General features: G+C 36.7%; 1 protein-coding gene across 3 annotated transcripts; it reads left to right on the forward strand.

The window, feature by feature from the left end:
• Positions 1 to 744: 744 nt before the first annotated feature.
• LOC126792953 (protein ALWAYS EARLY 3) lies at positions 745 to 9,873 on the forward strand. 3 transcript variants are annotated; one of them, XM_050519477.1, is made up of 20 exons: positions 745 to 872; positions 1,698 to 1,821; positions 2,451 to 2,549; positions 2,641 to 2,703; positions 3,220 to 3,297; positions 3,764 to 3,950; positions 4,056 to 4,318; positions 4,411 to 4,702; positions 4,910 to 4,987; positions 5,119 to 5,300; positions 5,416 to 5,478; positions 6,067 to 6,372; positions 6,456 to 6,634; positions 6,736 to 7,018; positions 7,436 to 7,678; positions 8,039 to 8,101; positions 8,187 to 8,330; positions 8,450 to 8,656; positions 9,028 to 9,294; positions 9,557 to 9,873. In XM_050519477.1, the coding sequence occupies exons 2-20, from the start codon at positions 1,717 to 1,719 to the stop codon at positions 9,719 to 9,721; spliced, it is 3,267 nt and encodes a 1,088-aa protein (XP_050375434.1). In that variant the 5' UTR covers positions 745 to 872; positions 1,698 to 1,716; the 3' UTR covers positions 9,722 to 9,873. The 3 variants fall into 3 exon arrangements, with proteins under 3 accessions (XP_050375434.1, XP_050375436.1, XP_050375435.1); XM_050519479.1 differs by having other exon boundaries at positions 5,422 to 5,478; XM_050519478.1 differs by having other exon boundaries at positions 5,122 to 5,300.
• Positions 9,874 to 10,236: the final 363 nt, after the last annotated feature.

The following is a 10,236-nucleotide window of genomic DNA, read 5'->3' on the forward strand; positions in this document are numbered from 1 at the left end:
ACTAGAGTTCTCTACCCTTTGATAAAAAAAATTGCACTATAGTTCACTACAATATAAAAATCATACATGGTTCTTTGACCGATGAGATTTTAGTAGCTTTTGTGAATTTCTCTTCATCATTTTTGTCTTTTCAACTATGAGATTTGGCATATGGCACAATGGCAGACAAGTATGAGTCTAGCTATTTACAATACTCTCAATTATTATGTGTCAATAATTTATTATTGAGGGTTATTAAGTGTTAGTAATTTGTTATTGGGGGTTACTAGGTATTAGTAATTTGTTATTAGAGGTTACTGGATGTTAGTAATTTTTTTCAGGTGACTAGTGGCCAGATTTAGGAGATTGGTGGACGGAGTCCGGTAAAGTGATATTTCTCATCAACTTTCTTTCTATAAGTGTTTAGATAGATGATGGTAAAATAGTCTAAAAAAAATTTACAAGATCATAATTTTTGTACTAGTTAATCAAATAGATAGTGATAGATTATGAATAGTCACATTTTAAATTTTATCATTCAAATAGTTAATAAAGATTCCAAATTTGTATGAATTTATTATTTTTCTAATGAATTACATCTACCGCAATAAAAAATCGAAATAAAAACACGAGTCTAACTCACACACACGCATACAGATTAAAAAAAAACGCAATAAGGGGCATTGGAACATTCCCCAATACCGTAAAATTTTTACAGCGTTTTAAAGTTTCGCGGTTCTGCCCCAATTTCTCATTCTCTCCGTTATTCTCTCACCCATCTCTCTCTCTCTCTCTCTCTCTCTCTCTCTCTCTCACTTCCCCACTGCTGCTTCAATCGCTCTCTATGTCTCCGTCGCCGGACTCGCCTTAATCGGCCGTCAAATCCTCCACAGGTGAATTTACTCAAATCTTTTGCTTCTCCATTCGCTAGGGTTATCAGATTCTTCAATTCCAAGCTCCCCTTGGATTCCTGCTTTAGCTCTCTGTTCGGAGCCCGCGAAAAGCTCCGAACCGGAAAAGCGAGCCGGATTTATGTGTTTTGCTTACTCCGATTTTCTATTATCCTCAGTTTTTGGAAATTGAATTTGTGCTGTTTCGAAGCGGCGGAGTCTTCAATTGTGATGGATTTAGTGTTTGGAAGTTGAATTTCGGTGATTTTTGGGGTTTGTTATCAGCATTTAGAGGCTGATATCAAGTACATGGACTAGGATGCTTCAATTTTTGAGCTCGATGTTGTATAATAATATGTACTTTTATTAATCTCTAGGTTTTACAGGAAAAATATGGCGGCAAAATTGAGAACAATGCCGACAGAGTTTTGCTGATGATGATCTCTAGGTTCCACTTAAAAATTTGTGTTCAGAGGCTTTGTTCTAGGAGAGTGTGACTGTGAATTTTGTGTTTGGTTTTTAGAGTTAGAATTGGCTTTCGTTTTGTTGTTGTGGCCATGCTATGGGAGTCAGTTTAGAGATGGTATAATCTCGGAATTCGCCAGCTCGTACTTGCCTACTCAACAAGTAGCTTTTACCTCACCCTCATGTTAGAGAAGTTTGAAGATAGGATAACATAGATTGGTTATGTAATCTCTGTAAAAATTGGAGTATCCTGCTGAGGCAGCTGTATATGACTTTAATGTTTGGCTATAGATATCGCGAAAATTACATTATGGATTGGATTTTACTTTGCTGACTTGTGTATTTCTTCTTGTTTTGTATCAGATAACTAAGGCAGTTATTCATGGCCCCGGTAAGGAAAACAAAGGGTGTGAATAAGAGGTTTCCTTATTTGAATGAGGTTGCTTCTAACAAATATGGAGACAATGCTAACAAAACTAAGCAGAAAGTGAGTACTGAACTTGTTATGAGATTTATTATTATCTGAAATTGTTCCAGCTATTATCTCAATATATCTGCAATCATTTATTATTCTTATGGAGACTGAACTTCATTTTTGGTTTATTTATTTCCATTTTGTTCTTTCAAAAAATTTGCCAGTGGTAGGTTGTACATTTCATTTATTTCATTTTTGCACTAGTTAATCGCTGTATTGACGCTATTATGCTTTTTTACTTTTTATTTAAAAGTATTTTATTGTATTGCTTGACAGGATGACCAAATTATCTTGGTAATTTCTGGATAACTTCATCCCTGTAATGGTTCTATTTATTCAGCTGCACAAAAAGAAAAATGGAAAACTGCATTCCTTATTGTATAATTTCAGTAAAAACCAAATTTGAAATACTTGATTTTCTTTTCTTTTGTTTCCTGAGGCAACAACATCAGATTGTCATACTAAGATTTGGAAGTCATTATGTGAACTGTATTATCTGTTACATACACATACATAGACACATATTAATGGATCCAATAACAATAATATTGGGTCATTTGGGTGCTTTTATGATGTATTGAAATTCAAATTTAATATGTTAACTAGTTCTGAGTGCTTTTTCCTTCTTCTTTTACGTGCAGAAGAAAAAGTTGTCTGACATGTTGGGTCCTCGATGGGCCGAAGAAGAGCTAGAGCACTTCTATGAAGGATATCGCAAGTACGGGAGAGACTGGAAAAAGGTTTGTGCTAATGCTATGATACTCTTCAAAAAACTAACATGTCACTCCCCATCCCTGGAAACTTGCTAACTGAGTTATGTTTGTGTTTTAGGTTGCTTCGGTAGTACGTCACCGATCTGTGGAGAATGTAGAGGCCCTTTACACTATGAATCGGGTATGTGCAGGGTACAGTGACCCTATCAAAACTATATGCATTGTACTCTGTCTAAATTTAAACACTTGTCATGGTTTTTTCTTTGTTCACCCCTAATATGAGGCTTTTCTGTTCTGATATTTCCATGTGGCTAGAAGTCCACCAATTGATTGTTTGTGTGAGGAAACTCCAATTCAGCACCAGTTTAATTGTTGACCGGTTTACACTTTCTCGTAATATGTGGTCAGTTTTGTAACTGTATACATGAAGTCTACCATTTGAAGTAGTTTGTTGGAAATAGTTTAATTATATACTCCAGTTCGGCACCATTTTGGTTGTTGGGCTTTTCACACTAATATGAAAGTATAAAAGAGGATTCCTATCAGCATAGCTTGAACGCATTGGGTTTGTTTATTACAAGATTTACGTCTATGTTTATTCCACAATTTTGAATGTCCCCTTTCCCCAGAGGAAAAACATGTCTGTGTCTTTTCATGTTAAATATGCTTCTCTTGATGACAATCTAAATTCTTGCAGGCCTACTTATCTCTTCCTGAGGGCACTGCTTCTGTGATGGGTCTAACAGCGATGATGTCTGACTATTACTCTATGCTGGTGAGTTTGGATTTCATCTTTCCTTTTCTGGTTTGCTGGTGTGCATTGCCTTTGAACCTGAGAAATAGTTTTGGTTCACTCATTTGAAGTTTATAGTTCTGTCTAGTATTGGGCTGAGGGGTTGTTTCTTAGCTGTTAATCGGTAGTACAAACTTCAAGGAAATTGAAACCTGGCATTTATATTGCCTATGTTGATTAGGTACTGAATAGTTACTGCTTATCGTTATTGGCAACTTTTCTTTTTGGTCATTGTGTCATGCAGTACAAGTGTTTAGTCTTCTATCCATTTATATAGAGCATGTAATCGAGTCTATCAATTGATTCAATTCTAATATTGAATAGTTATCAATGACTTCAGTAATTTGGATTCTTCTTTTTAGCCCCTAAAATAGAAATCTTGATGCCAGATAGGCTCTAGTATCAGGAACAACCGTATCAAATCATATAATATGATCTGGCCTTGCAGGAAAGAAGTGACAGTGAACAAGAAAGCACCGACAATGCGGGAACCTCAAGAAAGGCTCGAAGGCTTGCAAGAGGTAAATTACAAAAAGACGCCTCAAAAGGATCGGAAGGACATATTCCAGAGATTCGTCAGTCCCATTCAATTGCATCAGATGACTGCTTGTCACTGTTGAAAAATAGGCGCACGGGTAGGAAATGATTGTAATCTTTCTATTTATAGTGGCAATTGTGTTTTTTTCTTTCCTTTGCATTGATTTATTATCATGTAATTGATGGGTTTTGGATTGTTTCAGGATTTAGGCCTCATGCTGTTAAAAAAAGGACTCCTCGAGTTCCAGTTGCTTCTAATGATAAAGATAACAGCAAAAAGTTTTCTTCACCGGCCAGACAAGGTATAAAAACCAGTACAGATGCTAGTGATGTTAACATGGCTCAGGAGATAGCATTTTCATTGACTGAACCCTCATACAGAGGTAGTCCCCCCCAATTTTCCAGGACACCTAAATTAAAAGCTAAAGGCAGTACTCCATCACCAATGCAGAATGGCAAAAGGATGGTAATTTTATTATTTAAAAGAAATTGTTTGTGCTAATTAAAGAGTATTTCAAAATAATTATAAATAATCGTTTATCCTCTTTTTGCATTTAGTTTGCAGAAACAGATATGAAAATTGCCAGGCCCCATAGTGGCATGATGGATGAGATTGGTTGTGAGTTAAGCTTAGGCAGCATGGAGAGATACTATTTAAAGAGGCAAAAAAGGGAAGAAAGTGAAAAAAATCATTTGGAAGACGTAAAAGAAAGTAGTAGTGGAACAGAGGAAGAACAATATAAGATAGGTACTGTCAAGGGAAAACTAGGAACTAGGGTTGCGGGTGCAAAAAATGTGAGTACCTTCCACAAGGATAGAAAGATTACGAAAACAGCAAATGTTGAAAGAGGTATCCGTTCTCTCTCTCTCTCAAAAAGAGAATTTTTTAGGTATCTTTTTTTACAGATTCTTTCCTTTATTATGTACTTTTTGGTCAGAGGAAAATGATACCTTTATATTAGCAACTGCTATCGAAAAGTAATCAACCTTGGTCATTCTTTTGTAATCTTTTGAAGCATGTTCAGACATTTTGATTCCATATATTCTGTCCATGCAGATGAAGACTCTTCCTTTGATGCATTACTCACTTTGGCAGATCTATCCTTGAGGATGCCTGAAGCAACTGCTGAAATAGGTAAGGCATTGTGATTTAAACATGGAATTTATCTCTGTCGGTCCTAACTTTTGGATTTTATAGATTGTCTTCAATTGCCAGCCATTGGTTTGTCACTTGATATTTACTTCTTAATGATTCTGTCTTTCCAGAAGCATCTGCACCTGTTGAGGAAGAAAACTTCAACAGTGCTAAGAAGTCTAATCTTGAAGGGAATCATTCAGTTACTATGGTTAAAGACACTGCTTTGAAGACATCTCAGCTGGGAAAACTAAAAGAGGGAGTTCAACAAAACACTGGAGTACAAAAAAGAAAACAGATGTCGCCATTTAAAGTAAGGACATGTTTTACTCTCCCTACTAATTGATTGAGAGTTACATTACTTATGAAAATCCACATGGTCCGCCTGGTTAGAGCATGACTGATGACCATACATGGTATTTATTTACCTGCAGATAAATGAGAATGAAGCTCGGACTGAGTTTCCTTGGAGTGACAATCAAATGATTGAGGTGCGCAGTTCTTCTCAGCTTGGCTTCAAATTGTATTTCATTTTACGGATGACTGTTAATTAAGTCTCTATTTTCTACCCAAGTAATCAAGGCTAAGTGTTCTTTAGGTTGCACCAATATAATTAGGGTTAGCATAAGTACATTCAGAGGGCACTTGTGTTGATTCTTCCATCTAATGTTTTGGTATAGACAACAAACAGAGATAGGAAATATTATATACTTATTGCTATTTTATAAATGGATCAAACTGGATTCGACATTCTTGTCCTTCTATATCAGTCAACTCCTCTAAATCAAATAAAAATCTCTACTTGATTATTTATTTTTTTCCTCAAGAAAGCTATCTGCAATTTCTCAAAAAGGCTGTGTTTAGTGTTCTACTTGTATCTGATAGTTCAGTAAAGACTTTACTCTTTAGTTCAAGATTTTTAATTTCCTATGGTAATAATGAGTTCTATTGTGATATGTAATTGTAATTATATATGTCTGAGAGTAATGGTTGTCAAACGTTGATATTGGTCTGTTTTAATTCCCGCACCTTTAGTTGCATTTAACCCTTGGCAATTTCTTCTTTTCAAAATGTTTCAGACTACAGATGAGGTGAACTATGTGAGTAAAGGAAAACGGACTTCTCATTATGGTACACACCAAAAGCACGGGAAATTGGCGAAGCCTCTAGGGATTTCATCTTCTACTAAAGATTGTGAAAGACAAGAGAACAATTCAGGTTTATCAATTGTAGAAGTTCAATATGCAAACCAAGCCAACTTATCCATAAGAGACAGAAGTAAGCAGAAGGACATACAGAAAGACACAAAGTCTCTGCAGAGTCTATCATATGATCAGCCCACTAAACTTGTTCCTTTAGTTCATGAAACGGAAATGGATCTAAAGGTCATACATCTGCCATCATTTAAATTGCCATCTGAGATTTTGAAACTTTTTATTCATATACACCCTTCATTTCCAATTGCCAGGGAAGACTTTCCAATTGCTTATCTCGGTATCAAGTGCGGAGATGGTGTGCTTTTGAATGGTTTTATAGTGCAATTGATTACCCATGGTTCGCTAAAAGAGAGTTTGTTGAGTACTTGAATCATGTTGGACTGGGTCATGTTCCAAGATTAACTCGTGTTGAATGGGGTGTTATAAGGAGGTATTTGCTCCTGATCTCTGCTTCTCTCACTGGCTCCTAATGCCATTTGGTAACCTCGATAAAGTTATGTTTTATAATTTTTTTGTCACTTACTGGTGCAGTTCCCTTGGGAGACCACGAAGATTTTCTGACCAGTTTTTGAAGGAAGAAAAAGAGAAACTTCATCAGTACCGGGAGACTGTTAGAAAGCATTATGCTGAACTTCATGCTGGTGCAAGGGAAGGACTTCCAACTGACTTACCTCGGCCTTTATCAGTTGGACAACATGTTATTGCTTTTCATCCCAGGTCTAGAGAAACCCATAACGGAACTGTACTGCGTGTTGACCATAGTACGTACTGTGTTCAGTTTGGCCCGCGTGAGCTGGGAGTTGCAAATATAATGGTAATTATCTCCCAATTAGATAATTACATGACATGATGTGCTTTTCTATGACAGGAAAATATATGGATTTTGGAATGTGTATGATTAACTTGTCCCTTTTCACTAACAAGATTTGTATGATGAAGTGTTATATATTATGTTTAATTGGGTTTTTGCCCAACACTTTTTGTACTCATAGACTAAAAGCATACTAAATCTTTTCGTATGCTCAGTAATTTTTTTTATTATGTATTGGATACTTCTTATCAAAGAAACCATCATTGTTTTCTTTCATGGTTCTAAAATTTGGAACCTTTGCAATTATAAGTTTTAACATGAATATCTTGATTTCCATTTTTCTGGCAGCCACTATAGCATCTATCATGATATTATTCCTTTTCTCTGGCTTCGTGAAATGCTGACATAATTTTATTGCAGGATATTGATTGCATGCCATTAAATCCATTGGAAAATGTACCTGCTTCATTCAAAAAGCAAAATCTTATTGTCAACAAATATGCTGAGAACTATAAGGAGCTCAAGATTAATGAACAACAGATAGAAGGAAAGACTGATGGGTATATGAAGGTTGTTTCTACTGGCAACCTGACTAGCCCTGCTGTCCCTTGTCATATTCTGCCGACAACTCCTCAAACCAATAAATCTTTGAAGCATATAGAGGTTAGTTGTGCAATATTAGATCGGCATTCTTCGTCAAATTGTATTGCTAGATTTATAGTGGTGTATGTTAGCCTGCTTATATGGTAGGCTTCCCGTATGCTTTTCTTACCTTTCCATGCATGAGGGCTCTTTCTCTCCATTGGTCATTTGTTCTTGCTGCTTGACGAGTAACGTTAACTACTATTCTATGTTTGAATATTGAAAACATGAAAATGTAGAAGTATGCTTCTATTGAAGTGAAAACTGTTTTGCCTAGGGGAGGTATTCAATTTTTATTTTTTTAATAAAGAAGATAAAGTTGGGACAGATGAGACTGCTAGTGCAAAAGTTGCAAATTCTGAGCCTTTGATTCCTGTGCAGATGCAAGCTAAGGAAGCTGATGTACGAGCTCTGTTTGAGTTGACCCGTGCACTTGACAAAAAGGTGTGTTTGCGTTCATAGTAGGTTCATTTATTCTATTCCTGAAAACTATGCGAATTGAGTTGATGGATCATATTGAAACTTGTAGGATGCCGTGGTTTCTGAGTTGAGGCGCATGAATGAGGAGGTGTTTGAGAAGTGCCGAGATGGAGGTGACTCTATCAAGGATTCCGAGTCCTTTAAAAAGGAATATGCTGCAGTACTATTACAGTTGAGTGAAATTAATGATCAGGTATAAGTTTCCTTGGTTTGTTCGTAGCTTCATTCCCTTTTCTTAAATCTTGTGCTATCTATGCAGCAGTTGAGTGACTGTTTGACATGGAGAGAAATTTAAGTGCTTTTCATATGCAGGTTTCTTCTGCTCTATTTTGTTTGAGGCAGCGCAACACATATAGAGGGAGCTACCCACTTATATCGGCAAATGCCCTGCCTGGCTTTAGCGGCTCCAGTGGCCATTTAAGCTCTTTGTGCCATGTCCAAGAACCAGCAAGTCATGTGTATGAAATTGTTGAAAGTTCAAGAGCAAAAGCGAGGGAAATGGTTCATGTGGCTATGCAGGTATTGAAAGGCCATCAAATGTATGTTAGATGTTCGGGGGCTCTAAATACAATCATTGTTGTCAAAAGCCAAATTAATGCTTCAATGATGTTAGTTGATGTGTGAGGGTCATTGTTGTCAAAAGCCAAATTAATGCTTCAATGATGTTAGTTGATGAGTGAGGGTCATTGGAGTCCTTGGAGAGTGTTTTTATCTGATAGGAATGCATGCTAGAACTTTTGGATTTCAGTCCTGTTGATTGAATCTGTTTCAGAACACACGACCAGCTTACATGGAACTTGGAAACAGTCAATCTGTGATTTCACTTTATTGCTTGAAAATTTAGTTCTTCTTCTTCTTCTGAAAGTTGATCATATTAATTACTATTTCAGGCTGTTTCATCCTTGAAGAGGGAGAATAACCTCGAGAGGATTCAAGAGGTTATAGACTTTGTCAGTAAACAGCTCTCAGAAGATGATGCTGGCAGGCTACCAATAGGATCTTCTACCCCTTCAGCTCCAATTCAGGTTTCTCAGGATCAGTCAACTGCCTGCACAGAAAAATCCGATTCCAAGTCATATAGTTTATCCAACCAAACCGAAGACCAGCTCCTTTCAGACCTTGTTGCAAATTGTGTGGCAGCGTTGTTCATGATTCAGGTAATTATATCATGCAATGTGTATTTTTCTGTATTGCATTTTGTTTTCTTGGTGAAATATCTTAGTTTCACAAACCCGTTAGTTGGACCAACAGTCTTGTTTAGGAGTGAATCCCCCACCCCCACCTTTTGTGTGCCACTGTTGTCGAGCAACTGCCTCATACTTTCCATAAATTCCCAGTTACAAGGGCTTTATGTTTCTTTTTTCAGTATCTTAATGTGATGCTTATCCCTGACTTGCATTTTTGCTGTACAAAATGCAGACATGTACAGCCCGACAGTTTTCACCAGCTGATGTTGCCTGGGTATTAGATCGTGCTGTGACTAGTTTGAAGCCAATCTGCACACAAAACCTACCAGTTTATGGAGAGATACAAAAGTGTATGGGAATCGTTAGGAGTCAGATACTGGCACTCATTCCTATATAGCTTCGTCCTGCCTAAATACGTGTCAATATCAGTATATAAATATGTATCTTCGGCATGTTGTATGTATAACTGTAATCAACTCACGAATCTAACATCTTATTATTTGTATTTATGATAAGTTAGAGTAAATGTAGAAGAGCAGTTGACCTGGAGTAGAGTTTGTCCGTGTAGCACCAAGAGATGATACGTTTTTGGTCTTGTGAAAACTTCTGTTGAATAGATTCAGGACGGAACGTCCAATCTTGCAAGTGCATACTAGAGGTTCCTAATTTCTAGCATTCTTCAAATTCCAGCTAATTCTTTGAGCTCGCAGACGCAAACACAGAACCTTGGGAGTTGAAAAGCATTAGCGTCACTCCGAGAAATTGAATTCCATTTCATATATCTTGTTGAGTAATTATTATGTATACTCGGAATATTATGTGATACTGTTATATAATATACTTAGTTAATTATATTACTCCATGCCTTTGGTGTGGTAAACATGAGAAAATTTTCAGTCATTCCGGACAATC

This window comes from Argentina anserina, chromosome 4 (assembly GCF_933775445.1).
Source record: "Argentina anserina chromosome 4, drPotAnse1.1, whole genome shotgun sequence".
Lineage (NCBI taxonomy): Eukaryota > Viridiplantae > Streptophyta > Magnoliopsida > Rosales > Rosaceae > Argentina > Argentina anserina.

Excerpts from the sequence above, each read along its gene's own strand:
- LOC126792953 (XM_050519477.1), top strand. The coding sequence starts at position 1,717 with ATGGCCCCGGTAAGGAAAACAAAGGGTGTGAATAAGAGGTTTCCTTAT. Across the intron at positions 4,703-4,909 it reads AACAGCAAATGTTGAAAGAG|ATGAAGACTCTTCCTTTGAT; the intron begins GTATCCGTTCTC and ends CTGTCCATGCAG. Across the intron at positions 6,373-6,455 it reads AAACGGAAATGGATCTAAAG|GGAAGACTTTCCAATTGCTT; the intron begins GTCATACATCTG and ends TCCAATTGCCAG.